Genomic DNA, 19,596 nt, shown 5'->3' with positions numbered 1-19,596 from the left:
GATGAGAGCACAGGATACTTCAGGTACAGTTGCCTAAGAGTTGGGTCCCCAGAATCCACAGTCTTGTCTCCTATGAGGAGGCACTGGCTCCTGTGTCAGATAGACCTTGTCAAGTGTGTTTGACTTGTCAAGAGGAGGACACAGAACTAAAGTTCTCTTTGTCTTTCATTAGGGCCACTGAGACAGCCTTAGGTTGGTCTGGCTCCCCACAAGTCAGGGTTCCAGGGATACTCCGCTCAGTGGTTCCATCCGACCAGTTCCAGCCTGTAGTGGTTTTGGCATCTCTCTCTTCCACCCAGCTCCAGGCCATGCTCGCAGGCAAGACGACTCTTTAGCCCTGGCAGACTGCATGACAGACCCTTCACAACTCCAGTTTCCATCTCAAATCGCTCTGCCCCAAAGGCAAGAGCTGAATTTTGCATTTACTATTTCTTATTTGATAATTAAGACCTTTTCAAGTTACAATTCTTTACATTTAAAAAAAAAAAAAGATCCCGTTCAAGTTTCTAGTGTACTTACTGTTTCCAGATTGGTTCCTGACACTGAGCTGGCAGTAGGGGTGGTTTTGGAGACAGACTTTCAGCAATGAAAGCAATAGGCATGTTCATGTGTCAAGCATTCGGGTTTGAGGGCACTGCTGAGGCTCTGGCCATGAGAAACCACAGCTTGCCATACATTTCACTCTAAGTGATTAAGTCACCACCTGCACCTGGTTTTGATAATGTGCTAACTGAAGCAATTCCCTGGGGAGCCCGAGGGCTGCTTGGTTGATATATGGTAACGGTGCTGCAACAAGCCCAAAATCTGTAATTGAATTTCCTGAGTGCAGTGTAGCACTTCAAGAAATAAAAAGAAACACCCGTGTTTACAGTATGAGAATCAGAGGGTTCCACGGCGGCCCCGATAGAATCTCACTCCTGGTAACCACAAGGCCACTATTGTCCAAAATGAAACACAGAAGCCAGGCATGGTGGCCCACGCCTTTAATCCCAGCACTCGGGAGGCAGAGGCAGGCGGATTTCTGAGTTTGAGGCCAGCCTGGTCTACAAAGTGAGTTTCAGGACAGCCAGGGATACACAGAGAAACCCTGTCTTGAAAAAAAAAAGAAAAAGAAAGAAAGAAAAAGAAACACAGAATCAACTGTGCAAGTGACTGGATTAAGGAGCAGGTGAATTCATGACGTTTGTAAGGCTTGCATATGAATGCAAGATTAGGGTCTTGATTGGGAAATAATGAGACCCTGATACTTAGGAAGAGTCCCACAAATTAAAATTGAACTAGGATGCAGGCTCAGCTGACTGCTGGGATTAAGGAAGGCGTTATAAATACCCACATACACTCCCTCATGGAGCATAGAATGTGTTTTTCTTTTACGTGAAAACTTACTGTCAGAAAATGCTGATGACTGTTTACCAAAAGATAAAAAACAATTCTGTAGCAAGGACTGTATGATCTGCATGTACATAACTAACTGTAAAGTCCTCTATAAAATTCATTCTTACAAATTGGATAGGAGCAGTTTGACCGTTACTTGAAAAGGACATTTTTTCTAAACTTGTCATCATGGTCTAGTGCCTTTTTCACTAATGTAAGTTCTTACCTTATTCTCAGAGCTTTAATATTTTAAATTTCTTACACACAAAAAAAATGTGTGTGTGGTTTTGTTTTGTTTTATTTGGGGTGGGGTGGGGATATGGCTCATTTTCCAGAGGTCCTGAGTTCAATTCCCAGCAAGCACATGGTAGCTCACAACTATCTGTAATGGAATCTGATGCCTTCTTCTGGTGTGTCTGAAGACTGCTACAGTGTACTCATATACAAGAAAACAAAAAATGATTCCTATAATATTAGCAAATGTTCATTTTTTAAAACGTGGTTTTTAAAGAAAAGTAGATAAGTCTTCTGTTTTTCAACTATGAAAATCCCTCATTGCAGTACATGGATCAGGGATAGAGTTTTATCTTTTGTCTGCATGAATTCTCGGAGCCATGCAGTACTGGAAGTAGCAGGAAACTGAGCTTCTGAAAAATAGACACAGTTCTTAACTGGAAAATTATAAGCCTAAATCTAAAGACACAACCCCAGTAAATTTAGCCCCTCCCCTCCCAGAATACCCAGCTGTGCATGCAAGAGAACACCAAAGCGTAAATGCCACGAGAAACCACTTAAATAACATTTATGTCAAAGCAGAAGAGGAACAGAGGAAGGGTCTCCACCACAGGACTAAATAACCAATCACAGTATTTGGAAAACAGGTAAAACATTACAAAGCACCCCACTCCTAAAATATCATTAACGAGTGAGGAGAGATGGCTCAGTGGCTAAGAGCGCCGATGGCTTTTCTGGAGGCCTGGGTTTGATTCCTAGCACACATGTGCCCACTCACAATGCTCTGACTCTCCAGTTCCGGGCAAATCCAGCATCCTCCTTCGGTCTCCAGGGGCACCAGGCAAAAATGCGGTGCACAGACAGACATGCAGGCAAAATGTCCACACACATAAAAGTTTTTGAAAAATTAAATCATCAACACTGAAAACTTACATAGGAAAATTTGTGAGAAAGAATATGAAAAACTGAAAATAATGAAGCAAATTGCTGTGGACATTAGTAAAGAAAAAGGTGTCAAGGGGAATTATGCTATCAGCCAGGAGAAAGCAAACTAACGACAAATCAGGAAGGGATTTAATGACAATAATTAGAATTGTGGCAATCGATTTAAGGTCTAAGAGAAGGGACCGCATTTCAGTGAAATTTAATGCGAATGGAAATAACTGGTGTCAAATTTGAATAGACAAATTATATTTAAAAGATAGCTAATGACATAGGCGTAGACACTTTCATAGCTGACACTTGTTTGCTTTTTGCTGCTGTGATGATTTTATTGTAACTGTGCCCTTGGTCTTCCCTCTCAAGATAAGTATGGAACTTTGGGTATTTTTGTTTTTTGTTTGTTTTTTTGGTTTATTCTTTATTTATTTGCATTCCAGTCATTGTCACCCCTCCCTGCCCCCCCCCACGGTTCCTCATCCCATTCCTCCTCCCCCTTGCCTCTGAAAGGGTGCTCTCCCCCCCCCCGACCCTGCCACCCCCCTAACCTCCGCACCAGGCCTCTCCCTTCCCAGGAGCCTCAAGTCTCCGGAGGATTAAGAGCATCTTCTACCACTGAGCCAGACCAGGCAGGCCTCTGCTATATATGTTCCCTGGGGGCCTTGTACCAGTTGGTACCAGGCTGTGTGTGCTGCCTGGTTGATGGTTCAGTCTCTGGGAGCTCCCTGGGGCCTGGATTAATTGAGACTGCTGGTCTTCCTATGGGACCGCCCTTGCCTTGAGCTTCTACAATCCTTTTCCTAATTCAACCCTAGGGGTCCCTGTTTTCAGTTCAATGGTTGGGTGCAGCCATCTTGGTCAGCTGCTGGTAGGGCTTCTCAGAGGGCAGCCATGCCAGGCTCCCATCTATAAGCACATCACAGCATCAGTAATAATGTCAAGCCTTGGTGCCTCCCCTTGAGATGGGTCTCAAGTTGGGCCTTTCCTTCAGTTTCTTCTCCATTTTTGTCCCTGCAGTTCTTTTAGACAGGAACAATTCTGGTCAGAAAATTTGACCGTGAGTTAGTAACCCCTTCCCTCCACTTGAGACTCTATCTACTGGAGGTGGACTCTTGAGTTCCCTCTCACCAATGTTGAGCATTTTGGCTAAGGTCACCCCATTGAGTCCTGAGAGTCTCTTACTTCTCAGATCTCTGGTAGTCCCCCACCTCCTTCTCCCTGAGGCTGTATACTTCCATTCATTCTCCTGGCCCTCTGGACTTCTCTCCTGTTCCCCCTCCCCAACCCTGATCCTGTTCCCCCTTCCCCTCCCCCAAGCCCTCCCCTTTCCCACCCAGATCTCTCCCTCCCTCTGTCTCCCATGATTATTTTCTCCTCCTTCTAAGTGGGTTTGAAACACCCTCACTTGGGCCCTTCTGCTTGTTACACTTCTTACTGTCTGAGTTGTGTCCTAGGTATTCTGTACTTTTTAGCTAAAATCCACTTATCAGTGAGTGCATACCATGCATATCCTTTTGGGTCTGAGTTACCTCACTCAGGATGATATTTTTTAGTTCCATCCATTGCCTGCAAAATTCATGATGTCCTCGTTTTTAATAGCTGAATAGTATTTCATTGTGTAAATGAACCACATTTTCTGTATCCATTCTTCAGTTGACGGACATATGAGTTGTTACCAGCTTCTGGTTATTATAAAATGGCTGCTATAAACATAGTGGAGCACATGTACTTGTGGTATGGTGGAGCATATTTTAGTTATATGCCCAAGAGTGGTATAGCTGGAATTTCAGGTAGAACTATTTCCAATTTACTGAGGAACCACCAGATTGATTTCCAGAGTGGTTGTATCGGTTTGCAATCCCACCAGCAATGGAGGAGTGTTCCTCTTTCTCCACATCCTCGCCAGCATGTGCTGTCACTTGAGGTTCTAATCTTAGCCATTCTGATTGGTGTGAGGTGGAATCTCAGGGTTGTTTTGATTTGTGTTTCTCTGATGACAAAGGACTTTGAACGTTTCTTTAAGTGCTTCTCAGCCATTCAAGCTTCTTTGGTTGTGAATTCTTTGTTTAGCTCTGTTCCCCATTTTTTGTGTAACTCGGATTTTTGAAGGTTAACTTCTTGAGTTCTTTGTATATTTTGGATATTAGCCCTCTATCAAATGTAGGGTTAGTGAAGATCTTTTCCCAATCTGTAGGCTGCCTTTTTGTCCTATTGATGGTGTCTTACCTTACAGAAGCTTTTCAGTTTCATGAGGTCCCACTTATCAACTGTTGATCTTAGAGCCTAGGCCATTGGTGTTCTGTTCAGGAAATTTCCCCCTGTACCAATGAGTTTGAGGCTCTTTCCTACTTTCTCATCTATTAGATTCAGTGTATCTGGCTTTATGTTGAGGTTCTTGATCCACCTGGACTTGAGCTTTGTGTAAGTTGGTAAATACTATTTTCATTCTTCAACATACAGTCTTCCAGTAAGACTAGCACCATTTATTGAAGATGCTTTCTTTTTTTCCACCGTATGTTTTTGGCTTCTTTGCTAAAGATCAAGTGTCCATAGGTGTGTGGATTTATGTCTGGGTCTTTGACTCTATTCCATGACCGACCCGTCTGGCTCTGTCCTTCCGGTTTTACAGGAGCCCATTACTTAAAAGGCTTTGGAGCTTTATAGAGATCTTGGACATTGTAGTGTTGACATTTTTAAAAACCATGGTACTTCTAAAAATTGGAGTGCATTTTATAGTATACTGCTAGATAAATGAAAGGGATTTGCTTCAAGTGATGTGTTTGTGACAAAGTTGACAAGGGAATGAATGTCATAGTTTTTGCCAATGAGACACCAACTTAGAAGTAGATAAGCAGTGGGAATCTTAATTGAGGAATTATCTTCATCAGACTGGACTGTGGGCATATCTTTGTGGACATTTTCTTGCTTGTTGGTGGATGTGGGAGAGTCCAACCCAAAGCAAGTGGTGCCACCCCGGGCAGATGCTCCTAGAGTGTTTAAGACAGCGGGCTGAGCAAGCCGAGAGGATCAAGCAGTAAGCAGCACCCCTCCATGACCTCTGCTTCAGGTCTTTCTGCTCAAGGTTACTGCTTTGAGTTTCCACTATGGCTTCCTTAGGTAATGGATACCAATCTGTAAGCAAAAATAAACCCTTTCCTTCCAAGTTACATTTGGTCATAGGGTTTCATCAGAGCAGCAGAAACACAAATATAACAAATGTAATGTCTAAATATAGTTATCGTTTTTAAATGTCAAACAAACAATATTTAAAATCAGGAAAGAAAAGCTTGACAACTATTCTAATCCATATACAAAATTAAGTAATATAAATAAGTATTTTCATTTTTTTAAATAGTATTTAAGTTTATTAAGAAAGGACATTAAGTAAATAGTATATAGGTGAAGTTTTTTTAAAAAACTACTATTCTTAATTATACAACTGTTTACTTAGAAAACTCAAGACTACTATAAAAATTACCACCAAAATTCTTAATTTACAACAGGATATATATCCAAGGTAAAATTGGCAGAATTAGTAGCTTTATTCACATTAGGAAAATTTACCAGAAAGGGTAATCAAGGTCTGGGGAGATGGCTCAGTGGGTAATGGCTCTTTCTGCTAAGCCTCATGATCTGAGTTCATAAAATAATTAAGTTTAATAAAAATGAAGAGCTCCATAAACAATGGTAAAAACTACAGCATCTAGAAGAAATATAAATATAAAAACACAAAGCAAGGTCTCAACAGACTGAAATACTGCTCCTGGATAATAAGACTTGATGGCGTGAAAAAAATATGCTTGGGGGACTGTGGATGTAGCTGAGCTGTGGAGTGCTTGCCCTGGGTGCTATCCAACTGGGTACCAACAGCATAGACTGCTTTGTACTGCTTGCCTATAATCCTAGCCCTGGGGAGGGAGATGGAGGAGGATTACAAGTTCAAGGTCATTCTCAGTTATACAGCTGACCATGGTCTCTGGGGTAGGAGACCCTATGTAATAACAGAAAGTGATGATTGTACTTTAATGCACATTTAATGAATAGAAAACTCATCTATTATTCTAAATCATCTTTTGGGAATTGCATACAGAACTGTATTACATCATTTCTACCTCACCCCCTCCCTCCAATTCCTCCCATGTCCTCCTCACTCCCTTTCAAATTCATCTTGTCTGCTTTGCTTTACACACACACACACACACACACACACACACACACACACACTTATATTCTGCTGAGCTCCTTTGGTATTGCTTATATTTAGACCTGACCACTTGAGGTTAGATAAACTATCATGCTTTGTTCCTGAGTGATTCTCCCTGTCTCTGAAGCCCTTAATTGCCTGTAGCTGTTCATCTAGGGGCAGAGCCTTATGGAATATGCCCTACCACATTGGCACGTCAAAAGGCAGTTCTTGTCTCAACTGCCATGATGAGGTTTCATGGGTGCACTCTCCGCTCATATCCAGAAGCCATTAGCAGTTGTTTGCCAGTCCCCTCGCTCTAACAATCCTTCTACCCTGTAGCCTCCCATGGAGTCTCCGAGGCTTAGGTCTGTAGGATTTGTTGTAGACGTATCAGCTGGGGTTGGGGACCCTATGGTCCGCTACTGCTAGTTTCCTAAGCCACTCTTATGTCTAACTTTAGTATAATTTCACATTTGAGGTTTATATTTTATGTGTATGAATGTCCCATTTGCATGTCTGTCTATGTGCCAATGAAAGGTAGAAGAGGGCATCAGATCCCCTGGAACTTGTACACTACTGACCAATGCTAGTCTTTATCGCACGGGTGCAGGATAGTCAGTGCTCTATCGGCTGAGTCATACCTCCAGCCCCCTATACTTGCGTTCTAAATACTTCGCCTTACACCCACAGAGGGTGTAATTCTCATCCCTTCTTAAAGAAGCTTCTTTTTGCAACAGGTGGAGGTTACTAAAGCAATCTACAGCTGGTCAAAATGCAGAGAATAACTGATAGTTATCTAGACCCAGAGCAAAGCCCAGAGCAGTGTGACAGACAGACAGAAAGCAGGAGCAGTGTGACAGACAGACAGAAAGCAGGAGCAGTGTGGCAGACAGACAGAAAGCAGGAGCAGTGTGATAGACAGAAAGCAGGAATAGTGTGACAGACAGAAAGCAGGAGCAGTGTGACAGACAGAAAGCAGGAGCAGTGTGACAGACAGACAGAAAGCAGGAGCAGTGTGACAGAGAGACAGAAAGCAGGAGCAGTGTGATAGACAGAAAGCAGGAACAGTGTGACAGACAGAAAGCAGGAGCAGTGTGGCAGACAGACAGAAAGCAGGAGCAGTGTGACAGACAGAAAGCAGGAGCAGTGTGGCAGACAGACAGAAAGCAGGAGCAGTGTGACAGACAGAAAGCAGGCGCAGTGTGACAGACAGAAAGCAGGAGTAGTGGTCTACATCAGCTTTCCAAGGCAGAGGAGGAGCATCATTAAGGTTCAAGGGTAGCTCAGACTAAAGTGAGATTCTGTTTTACATGCACATGCACATGCGTGTGCACACACACATAGATAAAAGTAGTAATAGAACTTATTTCCATTTTTATTACAAAAAATATAGTGGCATCATTAGTCAAATCAAAAACATGTGGAATCACTCCAAGTGAGTACAGCATGTATAACAGACCCAAACCATGCACAAGTAGGACTCCTGTGTGTTGAGGAGCAGGGGGAGTGGGTGGGATAGGAAAGGGGATAACATTTGAAATGTAAAGAAAATATCTAATAAAAATTTAAAAATTAAAAAAAAAATTTTTTTAAAAAGAAGCTGTACCATAGGAACTGAGTGATCTGAACTACAGCCGTGGCAAGTTTTGAACGTTGTAAGTCCAGAACCAAATTATACTGAGCCATCTTGTTCTCCTGTGCATAGGACCGAGCTTCTTTATGACCAGGAAGTAAATGTTCACTGGGACTCCTAGCTCCCATCAGCCAAAGGGGGTAAGAAATTCATCAACTGCCATCTGAGGGTGTTAACAAAAAACCCTCCACTTACCTGACGTTCCCACGACTACTTGAAACGTGTGATTTGTGGTCGTTTTTATTAAAATTGGGACATAAAACAGAATTTGAGATGGCCTGAATCTGTGTTCCTGCGGCCACTGGAGGTCATATTAAGCACGAACTCCCTTGGAAGTGAGTTGTGGTTTTAGATCGACAAAGTTTATTAACAATTGAAAACGTTAAGATAAATACTTACACTGGAAAACTGTTTACTAAGTATTACTTTTTCCAAGTCTAAAACCAAAAATTTACACACATCACATCGTTTCATCCAGAACCCAGATGCAGACAACCTTTTCTTCTTACCTCCCAACAGCTTGTCTAACTCATTCACTGACTCTGTAGGCTGTGAAACACAATCATTTATTGCACTAATTCCCAAACTACTTAACGGATTAGCTCTTCCCTTACTCTTCCACGCCACAATTCCATCCATGTTGTTTGTAGTTTACTTTTTGATTATCGCCTACCTAGAGTCCAATCGGTTTACTCCCCAATAGGTTTAACTGCCACTGAAACACAAGGCCAAAGCTAAGCAGGGAAGCCGGGCTCCTGCAGCAATAGAAGGTTCTGCGCCCACCGGCCAGGCGCCCTCAAAGCCCGTAGTCCTGAGTGCTGGGTCTGGGTTCCGCGGTGCTGAGCGCTCCCCGTTCCTGTTGAAGCTTGCGGCGATCACGCCCAAACCGTGGCTACCCTGGGCCTCTGGGAACACACTGCCCACCTTCGCCTTAAACCCCGGCTTAGAGAACCCGCTGAGTTGCAGTGTCCCGACCTCCCGAACAGCAGAGAAGGCGGAGCCTGGCCGTGCGCATGCGTGCTGGGCACGGGTCGCTGTCGGCCCTGTGTGAGCATGCGCGGCAGCAAGAAGGCGCGGGTTGCTAGTTTGCAGCTCGGCTTGGCGATTATTGTGCTTTAAAAACCTGCCGGGCCATGCAGCGTCTTTCCCGTTGGGATCCTGTGCATCTAGGCCGGCTTTTCAGTAAGTGCCCTAGCTGCGTTGTGTTGGCAGCCGACGTCACGCGGGGAAGAAGGTGCCTGTGAGGGGCGTACCCTCTGCCATGAAGAAGATTTTTGGCTTCAGGAGTAAGGGCCCATCGCCCTTAGGCCCCTCTGGCGGCTCGCGCAGCAACTGCGTGGGCTTTGGACGTGAGAGTGCTAGTGGCTCCCACGTGCCCAGGTACCACATTCACGACAAGGATATGGGCAAGATCCACAAGGCTGCAAGCGTGGGAGATGTAGCCAAAGTGCAACATATCCTTATCCTTGGGAAAAGTGGCGTGAACGATAGAGACAAGAAGGACAGGTAATAAATGGCCCGGCAGTTAGGGGGGCAGGACGAAGCTGGTGGGGGAGCATGCACCTTGTCTGGCTTTGGGGTTGGAAGACCGAGCTAGAGTCTGTCTTTCATTAAGGAAGCTTGACTCTTCCCACCTGGCTCTGAATGCCTAAATCTTGGTGGAGTCTAAACCCTGCCCTGTATGAACTGCAAGGACAGCAACAAAAAACACTTCAGCTGGTTTCTGATCCACTGACAGTTCCCTTCACTGGCTATGTAAAGCGAGTTAACTAACAATTTAACTTTCTGCATACATATAAGAATGTTTTATGTTGTAGAAATACATAATAGGAGAAACGTTTCTGTTCAAGGTTAAAAATTCTTCCACTAACATACAGGATCCATCTTATATCACCGTACACCTGTGTGAATGTGGGGTGTTTGTTTGTTTGTTTTACTGCATTTTGAAGTGGGAAAATAGTTCCATGTTCTAGAGTCGAAGATTGATAATTCCCAGAACGTGAACTCCGAGTACCCTGATCTGTTTTATGTAAACCAAATACGACCTTCAGCATTTTAACAATTTTGAGTTTCTTAGGCTGCTTTTGATTTTGTGATGAGACTGGGAAAAAAACAAAACCTTTCTAAAGAAGCAAAACTACTAGTTTTCACAGATCAGTCGTTTACTAGCAGCCAAAGAGACACAGCAGTGAGCAGGGCGAAATAGAAAACCCAGAACATACCCAATCAAGTATATGTAAGAATTTAGAAATTGATTCTGGTGACACCCCAGTTAGTTGGGAACATAACACTTAGGAATGAAATGGTTGTTTACTTGTTTGGAGAAAACTAGCGACATTTCTATGTCACTAAGATAAATTCCTAATAGAATATAAGTTAAACATTAAAAGAAAACACAGTGAGAAAAGTACCAAAACAAAACAAAGAGACGACACGCCTTTAATCCCAGCACTGGGAGGCAGAGGCTGGCGGATTTCTGAGTTCGAGGCCAGCCTGGTCTACAAAGTGAGTTCCAGGACAGCAGGGCTACACAGAGAAACCCTGTCTTGAACAAACAAAAAAAAGAGAAAACACACACAAAAAACAAAGAGACGAGGAATGACTGCAGAACCTCTCTCTCTCTCTCTCTCTCTCTGTGTGTGTGTGTGTGTGTGTGTGTGTGTGTGTGAACACATCCGTGTATGTGTCTGTGTATTGGTGATTGAATGCAGGTTTGTAGTGTATCTTCAGGATACATTCTAGCATTGAGCTTTTGAAAATGAAGCATTCTCAAGACCCATTAAACAAAATCTGAGGATAAAGTGGGTGTATACTTGCAAAGTTTTCACAGTATATATATATATATATATATATATATATATATATATATATATATAAATACACACACACACATATATATATGAATATCACATTAAAAATCTTTATTTTACAGAAAATTCTTTTAAATCAATAAGGGAAAAACTTAAACTCTGAATTCTTAATTTTTTTATTTGGTCATTTGTATATTGTTGCTGGGGATCAAACACACAGCCTCACATACACTAGGCAAGTTCTCTAGGACCAAGTGGATTCCTAGTCCTTGGACTCTTGATTTCATAAAAGCTTTTTTTTTTTTTTTTGGTAGATTCATAAGTAATCTATGGACATTAGAAAAAGTATTTTGTGTCTGTGGTAGGAGCAGGAACGTAAGTTAGGAGAGAATTGAAGTGTCCGTTTCCAGGCACACAGTGTGCGAGGCTGACAACAGTGTTCCTGCTGAAGCTTATGTTCTCGGGGCTTCCCAGTAGACGCACTGATTTTTATGTTGCTTTGTATCATGCGTGTGAGGGGAAGTATGTCTGCTTCCATCCTTTAGTTTGTGTGGCTTTATCAGTGAGATGTGTTTCACTCAGCAAACAGTAGTGTTATTCAGGGGATCTCACCCATCCACCCCATTGGTTCAAATATGATTTATTCTTTTGTATCCATAGCCTGGGGCTGGCTGCTGTACTGTTAATCCTTTCCATCCCCAGTTCTCATCTGCTCATTGTCATACCTGCCCCTCACCCACACACACATATACAAGAACTGCGGGCTTGCCTTGTGGCCAGGGCTGTCACTCTATTTTCTTTCTTTTTAATATTCTTAAGAGAGATGGATGATTGATTGATTGATTGATAGATAGGAGAGAGAGATAGAGTATGTGTGTGTGTATGTATGTGTGGGTTAGTGAAGATGTGTATATGCCATGCTGTGCTTGTAGAAGCCAGATAACTTCAGAAGTCAGTTCTTATTTTAACATGGGATTTAGGGAGTGTATTGAGGTTGTCAGCCTTTTGTGGCCAATGCCTTTGTCCAGAAAAAGTGATGGCTAATAAGCAGCAGACCTTAAAGCAGTGTTGATACCCAAGTCTAAGCCACATCCACAGGCTATATACACTTCTTTGCAAATTGGCTGCTCTAGGCTAGGAATGTAACTCATTTTTCGCTTAGCAAAAGTCTCAGGGGTCTGTCTGCTGTAACACACACACACACACACACACACACATGGTTGTATTTTCAAGACTGTACTGTTGTCCACAGAAAAATACTTGTTTTGAAAGAAGGCATTACATAGTGTTCTATATTTCATGAAATGAATTTTTAGATGATACTTTGTAATTTACTGAGAAGTGCTCTGGTTTTCACAGGACTGCTCTACATCTTGCCTGTGCTTACGGCCATCCAGAAGTGGTGACTCTCTTAGTAGAGAGAAAATGTGAGATAGATGCCCGTGACAGCGAGAACAACACGGCCCTCATTAAGGTACCAGCAGCCAGCACTTCCAGCTGCAATGCAGCTCATTTAAATACTTGGGACCAAAAAGACATCGATTTGATTTAAATATAGTAATAAGTAAAGCCTAAGATGTGTTTATTTTGAATCCCTAAACTGATTATATTCTTCTTGATGCACTAACAACAGGCCGTACAGTGCCAGGAAGAGGAATGTGCAGCTATACTGCTGGACCACGGGGCTGATCCAAATGTGGTGGACAGCAGCGGCAACACCGCCCTCCACTACGCGGTCTACAGTGAGAGCACGTCCATAGCAGCCAAACTGCTCGCACACAGTGCGAACATAGAAGCCAAAAACGAGGTATAACCACGGCTTTATTTCCAAAATCACCAAAGGCACAGAGACACTTCGTGAAGGTCATTCTTGTCACCATGACTGGACTGAGAAAACAGGCTGCTGTGTATTTTATAGGAATGTTTTCAGAAATGCTAAGATCACGAGGTCTCTGGACCTAAGTAATGTTTCAATCCATTGGTTAGAATATAAGGTTGAATAGAATTGCCCCTTTAAGGTACTTTGAGTGTGATAAAGGTAATCCATACATCAGTCAGGAACTCGCTGATTAAACCAGTGTCTTATTCTCTTCTTACTGCAGTCATTTATTTATTTGTAGGGGCAGGAGGTGCGTGTGCGCCACAGTGGCCATGCGGAGATCAGAGGACAGCTTTAGGGAGTTACCCGCACGGGTGTCAGGGTTGAACTGGGGTTGAAGGGCATGGCAGTGAGACCCTTTACGTGGTGACCCAGTTCTCCTGCCTCTCAACCCAATTGCCTTTTTAAAATGTTCCTTTTTACCCTTGAGATGTTTTAAGGGCTAGAGAAATAGCTCGGTGGTTAAGAGCACTTGCTAACTTACAAAAGACCCGAGTTCTGTTCCCAGCACTGTGTGGAGGCTCACAATCATCCCTAACTCCTCCTCCAGGGACCCAGTCCCTCTGGTTCCTTGTCTTCTACTGCTTCTGTGTCAGATTCTTTTTGTTCTTCCTAAGACTGGGGTGCATTGTTAGGCTGTCTAAGAACTCTCTGACTTTTCAGTGTAGGCACTTAACAGCTATAAATGTTCCTCCTGGAGCCTCCTCTGCCACCCAGAGGTTCTGCTGAGCTCAGCCTTCTTTTTCATTTCATTCCAGGAACTTTTACATTTTCTCCCTGATTTCTTCCATCTCCTGCTATTTATGTGGCTTCTTTGCTTTTGGTTTCTAGTTTTCTTTCACGATGGTAATACAAGAAATGGTTTGGGTCCTTTTGCGTATGTTAGACTTGACTTGTGGTCTAGGATGTGGTATGTTTTAGAGAAGCTCGGAGAGGCTGCTGAGACAGGCATGTATTCCATACCTGTTGCGTGAAGATCGCTTAACTGCATTTGGTCTGTGTCGTAGTTTAACTCTGAAGTTTCTTTGAATTCTAGTTTGAATGAGCTATCTAAAGATGCGAGTAGAGTGTTGACATCATTCACTGTTATCCTATCAGAATCTGACCTTCATGCCCATCCTAATTCTGTTTCTCTGTGGTCAGATTACTGTTTGTTCTTTTATTTATCATCCCATTAATTTTTTGAGTTTGTGTTCTATTGTTTTGGACATGATAGCTTTCCTTTGTTCCTCTTATGAAATCTGGGAGTCCATTTCCTCTTCTCACTGTGGGATCAAGTCATCTGCAAGTACTTTTTTTTTTTTAACCCACTGAGCCATCTTGGCAGGCTCTTGTAAGGGTATTTTACGGTGGTGGCTTGTTTGTTGTGAATTGCCTTTGTGTGTGTGTGTGTGTGTGTGTGTGTGTGTGTGTGTGTGTGTTGTGAAATGTTGTTCTTCTGTCTCAGGGAGCTATAAATGGTAGCTTTGCTGGAGATAGCACAAGAGTTAGTAATATTGTTTTCTATATGCAGACAGCTCTCCTGATGAGAGCTCTGCTGTTTGCCCTTGAGGTCAGTTGGTGTTTTGACATCTTGACTGTTATCTGTCATGGGGCAGGTCTTCTCTCATTGTATCAGTAATGCCTCGTGTTTTGGGATGCTTCTTTTTTTTCGATTTGTGAGATTTGTTTTATTGTGATTTCATCAAACAGCTTCCCCCCGGGCATTAGTATTTGTCTCAGCACCTTTGCCTAGCCCACTGATTCTTAAGTGTTACATTTGTGTTGGTGGTTTATATTTTGTCTGACATTAAATGACAAAAACACCTGAGTCTCAATTAAAATGATGCTGGCGTAAAAAACAAATGAAAAACAGTAGAGTATCCAGGTTCTTCATGAGCAAGAGTAACCCTTGCTCCTGCCCCTTGCAGTGGAAACAGCATCCCTTCACACTCTAAGATAACATGTAATAAGCAGTGCATGTCCGTCAGCATCTAGGTCTTTTAATTCAGTGCCCACCTCCTTAGGGACTCGCTTGAAGCAGGAGTGTCTGACACTGGATCCCAGAATCCTGGCATAAACAGAGGAGAAGCAGCGAATTTGCATAGCCTAGAAGGAACATCCACTCTTATAAAGTGTTCCAACCTGTTTCCTGGAAACTTACTCCTTCTGTTTTAATGTTTGTCACAAGAAATAATTTTCAAATAAAGCTTGAGCAGAGTTGGAGACTCCCTTTACTTGTCATGTCAGTTTATTAATGGATGGATCTTCTGGGATTGCTACTTCTAGAGAAGTCAATGCCATTTGGTGTTTGTATTTAGAGGCCTTCTCTGAAGATGCTAATTTTGCTCATTCAGTAAGTCATTTATAACTTTTAGTTCTATTAGAGCTACTGACAAAAATGTTAGCACAACTGCCTTTAAGAGATGCTTGACTGGGTGGTTCACAATCGCATAATTCCAAAGTATAGTTCAGGTGAGAAGTCAGTAATTTGTGAATTATGGATTGCCTGTGATGTCTTACAGGATGACCTAACACCTATGTTACTTGCTGTAAAGGAAAATAAACAGCATATTGTGGAATTTTTAGTAAAGAAGAAAGCAAGTATTCATGCAGTTGATCAGCTTGGAAGGTATAGTACTTTATCTTTTCAAACATTGTGGGTAAGAGTGCTTGCTGTGAGTTTAAATCCTTAACACTCTTGTAAAAGCCAGGCATAGCTGTTTGTGCTTATAACCCAAGTGATGGGGAGTGGAGTGAAGCCGGTCCCAAGAGCTTGCTTACTAACTGAGGTGGATTGGGGAATTTCAGATTTGTGAGAAACCTTGTCTCAAAACAGGAAGTGGAGCCTAATAGAGGAAGATCCCTACTGTCCTCCTCTGGCCTCTGCATGTGTGTGCACCTACACATGTATGCATACACCACATACTACACACACTAAACAGGTAAAATCTGGTGTGATAACAAACACTCAGAAGTATAAGTGGAGGAGGAGGGAGAGGAGGAGGAGAAGGAGGAAGAAGGAGAGGAGGAGGAGAGGAGAAGAAGGGAGAGATTAACTTAATTATTGATATGTTGGAGACACATCAGTACCTACATTAGTTGGGTGGACAAGCAGTTATTCACACTAAGCAAGACAATCTGTAGTTGGATTCACCTTCCCTTTTACTATGAGTGATGTTTGTAACCTGATCTATGATCTTATATTAGCTATACCGATTTCACATTAGTAACCTTGACCTCTCAATTTTTTTCAACCATTTAAACCTCCCTTTCCTTGTACCAGACTGAGCATAAATGAAATTGCAAATCAGCCTGTCTTTTTACTCTTTTTGTTTTAAATTACTTTCGTGAAGAATGTTCATGTTACCAACATTATATGCTCTTCTTATTTTTTTCTGTTTTGTTTCTAATATTCTAAGGTATTTCTAATATATTTTTTTAAGTAGCTTGAGCAGAGGAAAGGGATAATCTTTAATGAATAATCTTTTCCTTTAATGAAAATAAGCCATTGGTGGATAATAATGGGGGGAAAGATAGTTTTAGCTTCAGATATTAGCAAGCTTACCACCTGACTTGCTCATATAAAAAGGAGGGTAACATGTCCTTTGGGTTATACTGTGGTTGAGGAGACAGCTCAGTGGGTAGTGCTTGCTGTGCAAGAGGAGGAGCGCACTTAGACTCTCTGGTCCCTGTGTAAATAGCCAGGCCAGGCAGTTTGCCTGTGGTCCTAACATGCAGAGGCAGACACAGGCAGATCCTGGGGGACCTGCTAGGCTTGGCTAAGCAGCCAAAAGCACATCTGGTTTAGTGAAAGAGCCCATTTTAAAGGAGTCGGGGGAGAGCGATAAACCAGGAGCTTCCCTTCTAGACAGCCTGGCCAGCAAGCTCCCACAATCTGCTTTTGCTTTTCAAAGTATTTAAAATTTGGATTAACAAGCTTTTCAGCAGACATCTCTTAAGTCAAAGTCACTTACACTCCTACAAGACCTAGGTCCTCATGACCAACCATTATAAAAGAACAATTTACCTTCCACTGCAATTAGAGATAAATGTAGAAATTAAGTATTATGGAGAGAAGTACTGGTTCAGAGTTTGATTAAACAAGGAATAATGCCCAGGCCAAGTCGTAGTCTTCATGTTTTCTGCCCTGGGTGATTGGATAGTTCAGTCATAGTAGAGTTACCTGGGTTAGTGAGATATTGACCAATACATTTAGTTTCAGATTACTGTGTAACTGATTTGACTCAAATGGCCACAGAGAATTGAAGCCTTAATATCAGGGTGAACCTCAGTATTTTGTGACTAGTACAACATTATTAGAAACTGTGAGCGTACGCTCATGCTGATTCTGCTTGGAACTCCAAGAGAGCTTAGCATGTATTTAACCGACTGCCTTCAGTTCATCACCGACATTTCACAGACATTTGCACATTTGAATCATGTGGAATATGATCCTGATATTAGCACTGATTTTGTCTGTAATGCTGTTATAAATATAATTAATATGTTTAGTATTTTTCTTAACCTACCAGAATTAAAACGATAATTTTTGTCATTTTTAAACATAGCAACAGGCAAATATTTGAATATGATGGGAAGAGACTAAAAAGTTCTGAGAACAGCAATCCAGGTAAGATTCCTAATGAAGCATTGCTCTGTGGGCCTTCCCTGGGTAGCCATGGAGATGAAGGATGTTTTGATCACAGAAGAGCAATATAAAACACAGATCATTATGGCAGTGTCACTTGTATGCTTTTCTTTATTTCTCAGTGTAAAATGGAGGATTATGTAAGAAATTAGTTAAAAGAAGTTTACAGTCTACAACAGCATTCCTGGAGATGGAAATCTTTTCATTTTGGCCCTGAAGTCCATTAGAAAAGTGATTTTCAGTTATTACATTGTATGCTTTCTCCATCTACATTACAGCAAACTGAGTTTAGCGTAAGAATGGATTTCACAACAAGTAGATTACTTTATTAAGAGAATGTTATTTTAGTTGTTTAAATTACTAATAAAGTATTGCAAGTAAAAGTAAATACAATATTTTTTCAATAATGTTTATCTGTTTCTTTTCTAGATATAGAATTAGAATAGTTCTGTGTATTTTCAGAGTCTTCAGTTTAGGAGAGAATACCATATTGTTCCGTTTGGATGTTTTGTTTGTTTGTTTGTTTTGTTTTGTTTTTCCCTGCGCATCACACACACACACACACACACACACACACACACACACACATTGGGAGTGGAACCTGGGGCCTCATGTATGCTAGGCAAATGTTCTATTGTGGGTTTAAATCCTACCCCCTAATAACCTTAGTTTTTAAGGAAGTTTTAGGCTCCCAGCAAAATTAACAGGAAGAAACAGAATTTCCCATACACCCTGGGACTCCCAAACATGCATAGCTTCTTACATTGTCATTACCATCTACCTGAGTACTGGGTAGTGGATACATCTGTTAGCCCAACAGGGTGGTGATGGTGCACGCCTTTAATCTCAGCACTTGGGAGGCAGAGGCAGGCAGATCTCTGAATTTGAAGCTAGTCTAGTCTACTAAATGGGTTCCAGGACAGCCAGGGCTGTTACATAGAGAAACCCTGTATCTAAAGGCAAAAGAAGGGAACTAGTTAACCCTACATTGACATACCATTATTATTCCAGTATGTCTAGCTTACATGACACCTCACTCTCGGTCTTGTAGCCTAACAACCTGGGAGAGCCAGATCCCACCATAACAAATTAATTGTACTCCTGTGATTGTTCCCAGTGCTATTAATCCAGAAAAATCCTACAAACAGTATGGATTCTGCTAATGATGCCAGTTGCTGTCAGTCTGATAGTGTTCAGCCAGCTGTGGTCAGTACTGGCTCTCTTCCTTTAGGTATCATAGTTTTTATAAATTCTCCTCCTCCTTGGATTTGATAAACATGAAGGGGAGACAACACATTCTTAATGGATTAGTTACCTATCAGTAGTACTAGCATTCTTTCTTTGGCACCACACTCTTTCTAGGTGTGGTACCAAAGAGAAAGCATTAATAATAATAACATCTTAGTACTTTACATTGTTCTGTTGGTTTAAAATGTACTTTCTATTTTTCTTAATAGTGGATAATGGTTCTGAAGATGGCTCTTTAACCAGGTGGGTAGGCATATATAATAATATAATTGTTAAAATTAAATGTTAATGGCTTAAAGAATGCAGAGGAAAGAGACTGGGATTTGTTAAGTGTTCTGCTTTGAGCTAGATAACTATGTTGTGTGGTGTGGCTAACATTTGTTACAGTGGTCACAGAGCTTAGAAATGGGGTCTCATATAATCCAGGGTGACCTCAAACTTGTTATGTAATCAAGGATGTCCTTCAAGTTCTACTCTTCCTGTCTCCCTCTCCCTAGTGCTGGGATTACAGGAATGGACCACCATGCCCAATTTCATACTGAAAACTGAACCCAGGCTCTGTTGATGCTAGACAAGTACTCCGTGGCTCCTCTGTCCTTGTCTGTCTGTCTGTCTGTCTGTCTGTCTGTCTCTCTCTCTCTCTCTCTCTCTCTCTCTCTCTCT

The 19,596-nt window shown here is 42.0% G+C and overlaps 1 protein-coding gene across 2 annotated transcripts in view; it reads left to right on the top strand.

Moving 5' to 3' along the window:
- Positions 1 to 9,413: 9,413 nt before the first annotated feature.
- Positions 9,414 to 19,596, top strand: part of Ankrd30a (ankyrin repeat domain 30A) — a 64,007-nt gene continuing 53,824 nt past the window's right edge. Inside the window, exons 1-6 of one of the 2 annotated variants that reach the window (XM_021190076.2) lie at positions 9,414 to 9,872; positions 12,536 to 12,650; positions 12,810 to 12,983; positions 15,560 to 15,666; positions 17,606 to 17,667; positions 19,143 to 19,176. In XM_021190076.2, the coding sequence (XP_021045735.1) occupies positions 9,628 to 9,872; positions 12,536 to 12,650; positions 12,810 to 12,983; positions 15,560 to 15,666; positions 17,606 to 17,667; positions 19,143 to 19,176 (737 nt within the window). In that variant the 5' untranslated portion in view covers positions 9,414 to 9,627. The remainder of the gene's footprint in view (positions 9,873 to 12,535; positions 12,651 to 12,809; positions 12,984 to 15,559; positions 15,667 to 17,605; positions 17,668 to 19,142; positions 19,177 to 19,596) is intronic. The other variant, XM_029535362.1, reaches the window with a different exon arrangement.

The sequence above is a fragment of the Mus pahari genome, chromosome 2, assembly GCF_900095145.1.
Source record: "Mus pahari chromosome 2, PAHARI_EIJ_v1.1, whole genome shotgun sequence".
Classification (NCBI taxonomy): Eukaryota; Metazoa; Chordata; class Mammalia; order Rodentia; family Muridae; genus Mus; species Mus pahari.
Note: the sequence above shows the minus strand (reverse complement) of the source record. Positions and strands in the feature narration are given on the sequence as shown.